Source organism: Narcine bancroftii, chromosome 13 (genome assembly GCF_036971445.1).
Source record: "Narcine bancroftii isolate sNarBan1 chromosome 13, sNarBan1.hap1, whole genome shotgun sequence".
Lineage (NCBI taxonomy): Eukaryota > Metazoa > Chordata > Chondrichthyes > Torpediniformes > Narcinidae > Narcine > Narcine bancroftii.
In genome coordinates this window covers 75228395-75241603 of record NC_091481.1, presented here as the reverse complement: position 1 = coordinate 75241603, position 13209 = coordinate 75228395, and the positions used below count along the sequence as shown (strand labels likewise).

Sequence of the window (13209 nt, the reverse complement as noted above, 5' to 3'; positions counted from 1 at the left end):
GCCCACAGGTCCAGCGACCTGGTTCGATCTGCTGTGGCCTATGAGGAATTTTTATGTTCTCCCCGTGTCCTCTGTGCCCTCCAATTTTCTCCCACATCCCAAAGACATGCTGGTTGGCAGGTCAATTGGACACTGTTATCTCTGGTGGCAAAATCTGGGCAGAGGGAAAATGAACTCAGCATTGTCACTGACAGCAGCTTTTGTACAGAATCACCTTCAGTATTGATGGTTTAGAGCTGCCATTCTCAACCTCTTTTTGGCTATGCTCAAAATTTATGGGCCCCCTTCCCCGTGAAGCAGGAAAGATTAGTTGGTTTCTTTCATATTTCTATTACACTCTGGTGGAGAGAGTAGAGAGCACCAAGTTACTTGGAGTCCACTTAACTAGTGAGCTATCGTGGACACACATCGCTTCCCTTGTCAGGAAGGTGCAACTGTGACTGCACTTCCTTGAGAAGACTGAAGGCTTCTGGCCACCATCATGTCAACCTTCTATAGGAGGTCTATTGAGAGTGTTGTGCCCGGCTGCGTCACAGTGTGGGACGGTTGCTGCAGAGAAATGGATTGGATGTCAATCCATGAGGACCATAGGAGTGGCAGAGAGGATCACTGGAGTCTCCCTCACCCCCACCCCTCCTAATTGATGTGATCTTCTGGGATCACGCAAAATCATTGAGGACCCCTTCCACCCTGCACACAGCATCTTTCAGCTGCTCCCGTTGGGAAAGAGATCCAGGAGTGTCAAAGGCTGAGAAACATTTGAGAGAACACTGAATGACCAAAGAAACTGCTCACACTAACCTTCCAAGACTCTAATATTTATGAAACCTTATTTGTCTGTCTATATGAATACTTGACCTGTGTATGTATTGCTTGTCTGTATGTGTGTCATGTCTGGTTGTTGCCTGCGTGTCTTTGCACCAAGGACTGGAGATCGTTTTTTTTTTGTTGGGTTGTACTTGTGCAATCAGATGACAATAAACTTGACTTCACTCCTACTGACTACATAAAAAAAGTCAAAAATATTTTATGATTTCAGTCCATGGCCCTCCTTAATAGTTCTGTGGTCCCCTGAGAGGCTGGATGGCTCCTGTTGAAAATAGCTGATCTGGATGGTTGTTAATGAAGTTCAAGTGAGATAAAGGCTCCGGTCTTGTTATCAATCCATACTTAACTTAAAATCATTAAGTTGTCACACAAGCTCTGGCTGTTTGAGAAACATTCTGTCTTCCACTTCGACTGGAAGCACACACACACACACACACACACACACACACACACACACACACACACACACACACACACACACACACACACAGTGCTTTACTGTGAAGAGGAAATACTCTATGAGTCTTATTCCTTTGAGTATCACCCCCACTCTTTTCCTCAGGACACTAACTGATGTTGTGGTCCAGTTCCACAGCTGATGATCCTGCATTCTGTCCCAGGTGTGAGATCTCTGCAGTGAGATGTTAGCCTTGGAGTGATGCTGTGCAAGTTCACCAGAAAGATGCTGAAGTTAAGCCTTGTGTTTCCCGTGGTTCAGAAGATCAATCACTGAGAGATTTTCTACTCCTATTACCATTCTGTAGTGGCTTGCCCATGCAACAGGCAAACTGGCTCATGGAGTCATGGGCAAATCTGTGGCAGATCTGACTGTGAGAGCTCCAAATGCAGGGCAAGCCCACTGCCTGGCGGCTGACGTCATAAAGGTCCCAGGAGTCACAAGCGTCATCAGATTCCAAGGGATTTAAGCACGATCGAGAGCTCTATTAAAGTCACTTCTATTCAATTCATTTTTGACTCTGTGTGGTTCTTTGGCTCACTGTGTATCTAGTGTGACTACATTGGGTGATCCCGATGGACCAAATGGCATTTGGACCCAATTATGACCGGCCCAAGCCCGCAGAATGCAGTTTCACTGAAATTGCCAACTTTCTGGACCTCGCAGCCTTAGGTGCTCTGATCTGTACTTTTGGCCTCTCCCACTGTGAGTGTGCAGCGAGGTTGCTCCATATGGATGGCCTAGGCCTGAATCAATGGGATGCAGGCACTAGCAAATGGCCATAAGTCATGTTTACTGTTCGAACAAGTCTATCTCAAGCAGATACCAGAAGATATCCACCACCACATCTCTGATGACGATTTCAGGGATCCATGCAGATATCCTGTGGCACACCAAGCAGCGTGGCAGGGGCTCCCTTGACCAAATTGCTGCATCATTCCATAAGGCCTGGGTCTTCCCCATGTCACCAATAAAGACGGTGATGCCTGCAGCAGGGAATGATCCCAGTTCAGAACGTTGCTGTTTTTACTACCAAAAGTTGGGGTTCAGGAGCCCACCGTTGCTGCCCATCCTGTACTCTTGTGGGAAACGCTGGGCTGGCCATCGCTAATGGCTACGGCGGCTGGCCACCATGATAGCCTTCTTTATTGATGGGACCGACACTCCAGGCGAAAGTTCCTCGTAGACACTGGGATGGAGGTTAGCGTCTTTCCCCCTTTGAGCCACGACACCTGTGCCGGGAAGTCAGGACCAGTGCTAACTGCTGCCAACAACAGCAGTATTCACACATAAGGCATGCGAACCATCCCAGTACAGTGACTACAATTCCATCTTTTACTTCCCCTAACAAGCAGAATCAGAATTTATCATTATGAACATGTCACAAAAATTTGTTGTTTTGCAGCAGTACCACAGAGCAAACATTGCTACAAATTACATGTAAAAAATAAATAAAGAGTGTAAAAAGACGAGAAAGTGAGGCAGTGTCTGTGGTTTATTGTCCATTCAGAAATCTGATGGCAGAGGGGAAAAATCAGCTTTTGTGCCCCTGGGTGTTCGTCTTCAGGCTCCTGTACCTCCTTCCTGCTGGCAGAGAAAAGGGCATGGGTAGTGAGGGTCCTTGAGGATAGAGGCTGCTTTCTTAAGACAGTGACTTGTAGACGTCTTTGACGGAGCGAAGACTGATGCCCGTGATGTCACTGGTCGAGTTTTTTCCTGAGCATTTGCACCTTTGTACCAGGCAGTGATGCAACTAGTCAGTCAGCTCTCCATGGTATACCTGTAGAAGTTTCCAAAAGTTTTCAAACACCGCACAACGTATTGCTTTCTTCATCATTGCATCGATCTTCAGGGCAGATCTTCATGGATGTTGATACCCAGGAATTTGAAGTTCTTAACCCCTTCAACTGCTGACCCCTCGATCAGGACTGGTTTGGGTTCTTCTGATTTCCCCGTCCTGTCCACAATCAGCTCCTTATTCTTAATAATGTTGAGTGCAATTTTGTTGTTGTGACACCAGTCAGCTAGCTAATCAACCCTGTCCTTTAAGTTGAATGAAGTGCTTTTTAAATATGGCCAACCAGACAATTTGTACAGAGTAACATCCTTCAAACAGCAATGTGATAATGGGCAGATAACTTCGAAATGCCTTTGGAATCATGAGGAAAACAGATCCTTCCTCCAAATGAGTCCGCACTACCACCCACCACTCTTTAACACAAATCAGACTTCATTCTCTCCACATTCTCATTAACTCTCTTCAGATTCTACCACTCACCTACTCACTCAGGGGCAATCTAATTCTGCAATACGCACATCTTTGGGATGTGAGGGGTAAACAGGTGTACTCATGCTCACGGGGAGAATGTTCAAACTCAACACAAGCAGCACCCGAGGAACATGGGTCACTGGAGCCGTGAGATAGTCGCCCAACCATCTGCACCACTGCGCGGGACTGAGGAGACTCGGACTGCAGTCTATGGAGGTTAGATCACGTTGAAACATACAAAAAGGGCTGACAGGAAGAATATTTCCCCAGATGGGAACATGGGCAATCTCTCAGAACCAAGAGGCAGCCATGTCGGATTGGAATGAGGAGATGTTTTTCCACTCAAGAGGTTGACGATATTTGGATTGTTGCACCCAGGAGGGCTGGAGAGGTATGTTCATTGTGTCCATTCCAAAGAGTGTTGAGCAAATGTCTGAATGTCAAGGGAATTGAGGGACAAGAGGATACTACTGATAAGTGGAGTGGGAGGAAGATCAGCCAGGTCTAAAATGAAGAGTGGAGAAGTCTCAAGGAGCCACACTGCCTCCCCAGCTCCTATTTCTTGTTTTTGTTCTGAGGTGTAGCATTATGGGGTGGCACTGAACAGAAGTTTTGAACTGATGATATGGCAAAGGTTTACCTTCTGTAAGTGACCTGCTGCATTTTTGATGGTGGCAGGGACAATCCTGGAGTCTTCCTGTTGGAGCCATAGTTGTCCATTGGAATCTGGAAGCCCCACTATATCCCTGAAAAGGGCAGATTCTGTCAAGGTTTAGAAAACTAAAAGTAATTATTGGTATGCAATTTTAACCTACAAAAGATTCTGAGAGACATACACAAATTAGATAGCCAGCACCCTTTCCCCAGGGTGGAAATAGCAAACACCAGGGGACATTTGTAGAAAGTGAAGGGAGTAAAGTTTAGGGGAGACATCAAGGGTAAGTTTTTTTTTAAATACAAGGAGTTGTGGGTGCCTGAAATGCATTGCCAGGGGTGTTGGTGGTGGAAGCTGGAACAATAGGGGCTTTTAAGAGATTCTTAAGGCAGGCCCATGGATGAAAGAAATATGGAGGGTTACGGGGTATTTTGTGGTAGGAATATATAGGTCGGCACCACATCGAGAGCCGAAGGGCCTGTACTGTGCTATAATGTTCTATAAAGGGAATCCAACAGGTCCAATCTACCTGGTTTTTACTATCCAGTTTGTCCCACTCTCCTTGCTCTTTCCCCACTATCCTTTGAGTACATACCTAAATCTAAAAGTACACATTAAATCTGCCTTTCCAGGAAGTGATCACAACAACCTGGCTGCCTGCTATGTGGCCAAGTTTCTTAAATATATGTGCTTTGGACTCGGATTCTCTGCTAGTTCCTTTATTTGCAGCCCTCGTTCGTGAACCTTTCCAGCGTACTGGAGATCACATTGGGGCAAATCTCATCCCACAGGCTCGATGCTGGAATTAGAAGCAAACAACCGTCTGCTGGTGGATCTCAGCAGGTCACGCGGCAGCAGTGGGAGAAATAGAATGACGAATGTTTTGGGTTGGAACCCTTCATCCAGGCCCAAATCTTATCCTATGATTCGGTCCAACCATCAATCAGCTGATGTCCAGCACCAAGAAAGTCTCAGCTATTTGAACAGTTTTGTATATCTGAACATGGGCAGAGAATTAACGGGCATTTGATTAGTCGGGGCATCAAAGGGTATGGGGAGAAAGCCGGGGAGTGGGGCTGAGTGGGAGGATGGATCAGCACGTAATAGAATGGTGGAGTAGACTCAATGGGCCGAATGGGCCTACTTCTGCTCCTATGTCTTATGATCTTGTGAGAAGACTGCCAGCTGATTCAGCTGTGGCCAATCAGCAAAGGATTTGGTGCACCCTGTCTGCAATGGGACCTGACAGGTCTCCACTGTAACAAGATAGTGTTGTGATATGAAGGATGTGTGTCGAGGATAGACTTGGAACCTTCCCCACCAGTGTCGGAAGAAGAGAATTAATTCCCTGCGTCATTACATGGAGTTGACATTCAGCTGCTCTTGAGAAGGCACTTAAATTGGCAAATCTTAGAGGTGAGAAATGGATTCATTGTTGATTAAAAGCTGTTTATAAATCAACCCTCTGAGAGAGAAAATAAAAACTAAGTAAAAAGAAAAGGAGAAAATGGCATGAATATGCCTTTTCATATTTGCTTTCTGTGGTGAGATGTAATTCCACCACTAGGTCACCAGGGGTCATCCCGGTGACCTTGTCTATAAAGCAGTCCAGAGCTATAGTCTAGCCTTCCAGGTTTGTCTCGCAGAGACAAGACCTCTTGTAATTACACCACTAGGTCACCAGGGGTCATCCCGGTGACCTTGTCCATAAAGCAGTCCAGAGCTACAGTTTAGCCTTCCAGGTTCGTCTTGCAGAGACAAGACCTCTTGTAATTCCACCACTAGGTCACCAGGGGTCATCCCGGTGACCTTGTTTATAAAGCAGTCCAGAGCTACAGTTTAGCCTTCCAGGTTTGTCTTGCAGAGAGACAAGACCTCTTGTAATTCCACCACTAGGTCACCAGGGGTCATCTCGGTGACCTTGTCCATAAAGCAGTCCAGAGCTACAGTCTAGCCTTCCAGGTTCGTCTTGCAGAGACAAGACCTCTTGTAATTCCACCACTAGGCCACCAGGGGTCATCTCGGTGACCTTGTCCATAAAGCAGTCCAGAGCTACAGTCTAGCCTTCCAGGTTTGTCTTGCAGAGAGACAAGACCTCTTGTAATTCCACCACTAGGCCACCAGGGGTCATCTCGGTGACCTTGTCCATAAAGCAGTCCAGAGCTACAGTCTAGCCTTCCAGGTTCGTCTCGCAGAGACAAGACCTCTTGTAATTCCACCACTAGGCCACCAGGGGTCATCTCGGTGACCTTGTCCATAAAGCAGTCCAGAGCTACAGTTTAGCCTTCCAGGTTTGTCTTGCAGAGAGACAAGACCTCTTGTAATTCCACCACTAGGTCACCAGGGGTCATCTCGGTGACCTTGTCCATAAAGCAGTCCAGAGCTACAGTCTAGCCTTCCAGGTTCGTCTTGCAGAGACAAGACCTCTTGTAATTCCACCACTAGGCCACCAGGGGTCATCTCGGTGACCTTGTCCATAAAGCAGTCCAGAGCTACAGTCTAGCCTTCCAGGTTTGTCTTGCAGAGAGACAAGACCTCTTGTAATTCCACCACTAGGCCACCAGGGGTCATCTCGGTGACCTTGTCCATAAAGCAGTCCAGAGCTACAGTCTAGCCTTCCAGGTTCGTCTCGCAGAGACAAGACCTCTTGTAATTCCACCACTAGGCCACCAGGGGTCATCTCGGTGACCTTGTCCATAAAGCAGTCCAGAGCTACAGTCTAGCCTTCCAGGTTTGTCTTGCAGAGAGACAAGACCTCTTGTAATTCCACCACTAGGCCACCAGGGGTCATCTCGGTGACCTTGTCTATAAAGCAGTCCAGAGCTACAGTCTAGACTTCCAGGTTCATCTCACAGAGAGACAAGACCTCTTAGTGTACATATTAGTTTATTAAAGCTGTCTTATGCTCACACTGCTGGTGTAGTTATTGTCAGTACACTTTTGACGTGAAATGTACATTGTGTATGGATGTCACTTATACATAGGATGCTTTCAGATTCACAGTGTATTCTGCATGGGCACACAGTAGGTTTCTACAATCTAGACAAAGGCCCTGCTTTGAACTGCTTCTTCAATTTGCCTATTTTCTTTGACTAATTCTGCAAATACCTGCTATAAGAAACAAGTATTTGGAAAGTGGGCGGGGCCGAGGGGGTGTGGTGTGGAAAGGAAAGGTACATTTTGTTAGGAATGATTCTCCCAGGAGCACCTAAACCTGTACTGTGAGAGAGCAAGATGGAACGGTTATGGTTGTTGAGGAGTGAAACACCAAAGTCTGCATACACTGTGATTGCAGTAGAAACACACAGAAATGCTGGAGGAAGTCAGTCGGGTCACACAGTGTCCCCAAGAGGTCAAAGGGGATTGTGTATAAGAGTAAAGAGGTGTTGATAAGACTCTATGGGGCACTGGCAAGAGACCTCATTTGGAGTACTGTGTGCAGTTTTGTGTCTCATAGAGCAAGGTTGGAGGGGAAGTTTACCAGAATGAGAAGGATAACATAAGAGGAATAGTTAGCGGCTCTTGGACTCTATTCATTAGAATATAGAAGAATGAGAAGGGATCTCATAGAAAGATTTTAAACAATGAATGGATTGGACAGAGTAGATGTAAATAAGATGTTTCCCCTGTTGGGTGAGTCAGGACAAGAGGGAACAGTCTTAGAATTAAAAAATACCAATTTACAACAGAAATGAGGAGAAATTTCTTTAGCCAGAGGGTTGTGGTTTGTGGAATTCGTTGCCACATCCAGCTGTGGAGGCCTGATCATTGGGGGAATTTAAAGGGGAAATTGATGGGTTTCTAATTAGTCAGGGTATCATGGGATATGAGGACAAGGCCGGAACTTGGAACTAGATGCGTGAACGATTTAGCTCAAGGAGGTTTCACGGAGCAGAGTCAACGGGCCAAATGGCCTGCTTTTGTTCCTTTCTCTTGTGATCTTGTGATATATTACTGACATTTTGGGCTTGAGCTCTTCTTCAAGGTAGAAGCAAAAAACAAGGTGTAATATATCTTTAGTTCTGATGGACGCTATGTGACCGGCTGAGTTCCTCCAGCATTTCTGTGTTTTTATGGTTATTGAGGGTCAACTGTAGGCCAATAACAAAGAACAGGACAGCTCAGGGACAGGTCCTTTGGTCCATGATGTTTGCACAAAATTAAACGAAGTCTTTGCCACTTGCACGTGATCCATACCCTTCCGATCCAATCACGACTCTATCTAGAAGTCTCTCAAACACTACTGTATTGTATCTACTTCCATCACTACTCCTGGCAACCTGCTCCAGGAACCTACCACTCTCGGTGTCCCACACATAACCATTAAATGTACCCCCCCCCCCCACACCCCACCCATCCCTTATGCATGTCATCAAGTATTTGCCATTTTTACTCTGGGAGAAAGCTTCTGACTGTCTAAGTGAAATCACACCAGCGTCTCTCCAGGACTGTACTTCATGGAAGGTACATCGTGACCTTCCTCCCACCTTTGGTTGGAAGAGAGGGCATTTGTTGGTGGTTTCACAATGTTCAATTCCACATGACTTCTCAGCAGATGAAACAGCTCAATGCTATCTGCATCACAGAGTCACAGACTTGTAGGTGGTAAATAGTGGCAAACAATAAGCTTCACTATCCAAAGCCACTCCCGTTTCCTCGACCCCACCATCTGGGGACCACCAGAAAGTCCAATGTAGCAGCGACATGAATCCAAAGGCAGGTCAGGGCAAGGCCAGACACTTAGCCTCTGAAGGTAGACAGGAGTAAAACACAAATGTCTGCAGACACCATAACTGAAGTAGAAACACAATGCTGGAGAAACTCAGCAGGTCAAACAGTGTATTTTATACAGGTTCAGATTTATTGGCAGAGTACATACATGACATCATATACTACCCCAGGATTCTTTTTCCTACGGGCAAGGCAGAATTACCACTTATTGGTAGTGCAAAAAAAATTGTTCTTAACGTACACATATAATCAAATAAAGAATTTAAATAATTTGTGCAATACAGAGAGAGAGAAAAAAATCAATAAAGTGCAAAAGTAAGAGTCCTTAAACGAGTCCCTGATTGAGTTTGTTGTTAAGGTGTCTGATGGTGGAGGGGGAGCAGCTGTTCTTGAATTTGAGGGTGCGAGTCTTGTGGCACCGATACCTCTTTCCCGATGGCAGCAGCGAGAACAGAGCGTGTACTATAACGATAGCAAAGATAAAGAAACTTAACCAATGCCTCAGGCCTGAGCCCTTCATCAAGGTATGAGCAAAATGTAGGCAGGTGCACAAACAAAATGGTGGGAGAGGGGAAGGGGGTGGAGCACAGTCCCACAGGCAGGAGGTCATAGGTGGATTAGGGAGGGAGGGCACAGCAGCAAATGGGGGAGAGGATTGGCTCTGTGAATGGAGAGAGAATGGGGTGTAGAGCTGGAGGGATAGAGAGGGAAGAAGGTGGGGAGCTGAGGAAAGGAGACAGAGGGAGAATGGGGAGTGGCTAGTAGAAATCAGAGGAGAGATGTTAATGGCGTCTGGTTGGAGAGGGCCCAGACGGAATATTACGTGTTGCTCCTCCATTTTACAGGTGGCCTGGGTTTTGGTGGTGCATGAGGCTATGGACAGACATGTTGGCATGTGTGGGGCACAGAATTGAAATGGTTGGCCATTGGGAGATCCTGGTCCCTGACACGGATAGGGTGAATGTGTTCAGCGAAGTCATCTCCCAGTCTGCGTCCAATGTAGAGAAAGTCACAACGGGAGCATCACATGCAGTAGATGACACCCACAGATTCACAAGTGAAGTGCTGCTTCACTTGGAAGGACTGCTTGGGGCTTCAGCTTGTGGTAAGGGAGGAGGTATGGGTGCAAGTGTGGCACCTCCTGTGGTTATATATATATTGCTCTATAAAACGTGATGTTTGACCTGCTGAGTTCCTCCAGCATTGTATTTTTACTTACCCTTTGACAGCCCATTCCCAGTTTTAACAAGTCAGATCTCAGAAGCACGATGGAAGATTCTAACAACTGATGCTTTGCAAACTGCGTATTTGATTGACACCCATCCACTACCATAATCATTCATTCCCCTTAGCACAGACTGAAGTGGATGCCATCTGTAAAATCCATTGGAATTGTCAAGGCAATACCAAGGAAAACCTATCTGCCCCTCTCCCCCCCAGAAAAGAAACAAGAGTGGTAGCTGCATGGGAACATCAGTCCCAGAATGTTACACTGTTCACACACTATCCTGATGTGGAGATGTCTGGCCGTGCCTTCAATGCCACTAGGTCTAGAGCAGTGGTTCTCAACCTTTTTCTTTCTTCTCACATTCCACTTTAATTAATCCCGATGCCAGAGGTGCTCTGTGATTAGTAAAAGATTATTTAAAGTTGGATATGAGTGGGGGAAAAAGGTTGAGAACCACTGCTCTAAACCCATTGTTACTGAAATATTTTGCTTGAGAAAAATTGTCATTTGGCCCATTTCCTTTGGAGATCTGAAACCGTGCACATAACGAGTCAATGAGGGATGATTAAAACAGGGGTTTTCAAACTTATTCATTCCTTTCACATGCCACTTTGAGCAGTCATTCTCCACCTTTTTCCTGCTCACATAATGTGATGACACACCACTGTATTCTGTTACTTGGTTACTGGCACTGTGTATGTTTGGTTCATATGTATGGCTGGCTCGCCTTCCCACCCCCTGGAATCCCCTAATAAAGGCAGTTAAGCCAAGTCCCTCCCTCAGTACGAGTCCTGGGATCAGGGCAAAACAAGAGCATGGTTCAAGTCTTGGTATTAAAATTGATACGCTATCAATTTTATACGACAGGATTTTAATACCATAAGACTTGGACCATGCTCCTGTTCTGGCCCGATCCCAGGACTCGTACTGAGGGAGGGATTTGGCTTAACTGTCTTTATTAGGGGCTCCCGGGAGGTGAACTCACTGAGGGAAGGCAGATCTGCCATACATATACACAGTGCCAGTAACCAAGTAACACTATACAGTGGTGTATCACCACACCTACCATCTTAAGTAATTCCCTACTAACCACAGAACACCCTCTGGCATAGCTTCTCTGTGGTAATGAAATATTACAAGGTGGTATGTGAGTGAAAAAACGAAAAAGGTTGAGAATTACTGGTCTAGAAATAGATCACCACACGATAGCAACTATAGGAATACTGTCAGCCCGTGGATTCCAGTGGCTCCAATTGTTTTAAAATAAGTAAAAATAGTTGATAACGGAAGTGAAAGATAAATAGTACCTGAAGGTGGTGAAGCAGTTTGACGGCTCAGTGTGGTCCCAGTTGCCATCTGCAGGAGGCACTCTGCCCTAAATGCAACAAGAAAAGGGAAGTCCTCTTCAAAGGGTCTCAGTAGCTTGTTCACCCTTGGTAACTGCAGGGGGAAGCGGGGTGGGGGGGGGGGGGGGGAGAGGAGGGGTGCATGTGCCAGAGGGAAGAGACAAGAAAGAGGGAAAAAAAGTGCAAGCAAGCTAGCGTGAGGAGGAAAGAGAGAAAAATTATGAGAGAGACAAAAGGAATGAAGGATACAAGAGCAAGATGCCTAGAGATGGAAGGTGTTAGCTGTGGTGATACAACCACTAGCCGACTGCAGGGGGCGATCCCTGTACCTGCAGAAGGACACCTGGATTACTGATTCCACCTGGCTGGCTGTCAATCAGCCAATCCGAATATAAGCCTGCACTGGCCCCTCCTGAGCCAGTCATTCGGGAGCCACCACAGCTGAAACTGGTGTGTACAGACCTTTAGCAGAATAAAGCCTTTTGTGTTTTGTGTCTGCTTGCTGGTACCACAGCGCGTTACATTAGCGAAGAAACATAACAGAACATGGGGCATGGCAGAACCCTGATGTTTCATGTACTTAACAAGTACATGACATACAGGTTGAAGATCACTCCTTCCTTCCCTCCCTCCCACAGAAGACAGCTTCTTCAACTGAGAGCGTCAGTCATGTGCTCTGATCAATAGCTCTCCTGTGGACATAGAAGGATCAAGGCCCACATTACCAGAACAAGCCAAAAGCCATGCCCGTCTAGATAGGGGATTGCTTGGTTCCTAGTACACTGTAAAATTGCCTGGTTCTTAGTACATTGTAAAATTGTCTGGTTGTTGGTACATTGTAAAATTGCCTTCTACATCTGGTATGGTTGAAATGTGACTACAGACCCCACTGCAATGTGGTGATTTCTTTAGTGGCCTCTGAAGGGGTTGAAAGAGCAGATAGAAGGTATTTCCTCTGAGGTAGGGTGAGATGTCCAACACAGCCGAATATAACCTCATGTTTAATATGTCGCAGAACCAGGACAATGTCAGTGAACACATCCTTCGAAAGTAGTTGAGGTGGAAGGGGAGGTATTTGAAATGTCAAAACTAAAATGGACAGATTTCAGTAAGGTTATGTTACCAAGGCAGATAGATTCTCAATAGGGTGAATGAAGTGAAGGGTCAGCTAGTGGAGCTGCTTCCTAGCAGTGCCAGAGTCCCTAGTTCAATCTTGACCTTCAGTGCTCTGTGCAGAGTTTGTTTACCCTAGGTTCTCCGGTTTCCTCCCACATCCTAACGTCATGCAGGTTGGTAGGTTCTCTGACCGCTGTTAATTGCCCCTGGTGTACAGGTGAGTGGTAGAATCTGCATGGACAATGAAAATGTGCAGAGAATTAAAATTGGAGATATATGGAGGATATAGGATATGTGGGATACATGTAGGATAGATAAAAGGTCTACAGGATTCTGAGAGGCATAAATAAGGTAAACAGTCAGCACCTTTTCCCTCCCAAGTCAGGAACAGTTAACACCAGAGGACATCTGTAGAAAATGAAGGGAGGGAAGTTTAGGGGAGACATGTTTTTTTTTACACAGAGTTGTGCTTGGAATGTCTTGCCAGGGGTGGTGGTGGAGGCTGGAATATTAGGGCATTTTAGATACTCTTAGGCAGGCACATGGATGAAAAAAAAAGAGGGTTTTGAGATAGGAAGG

General features: G+C 46.0%; 1 protein-coding gene across 6 annotated transcripts in view; it reads right to left on the bottom strand.

Moving 5' to 3' along the window:
- Positions 1 to 13209, bottom strand: part of klc3 (kinesin light chain 3) — a 107400-nt gene that overhangs the window by 15308 nt on the left and 78883 nt on the right. For 4 of the 6 annotated variants that reach the window (XM_069909419.1, XM_069909418.1, XM_069909422.1 and 1 more), the window contains 2 exons: positions 11476 to 11543; positions 4195 to 4300 (listed from right to left, as the gene is read on the bottom strand). The exons of the other annotated variants lie outside the window; for them this stretch is intronic. In XM_069909419.1, coding sequence (XP_069765520.1) covers positions 4195 to 4300; positions 11476 to 11543 — 174 coding nt within the window. The remainder of the gene's footprint in view (positions 1 to 4194; positions 4301 to 11475; positions 11544 to 13209) is intronic. 6 annotated transcript variants of the gene reach the window in all.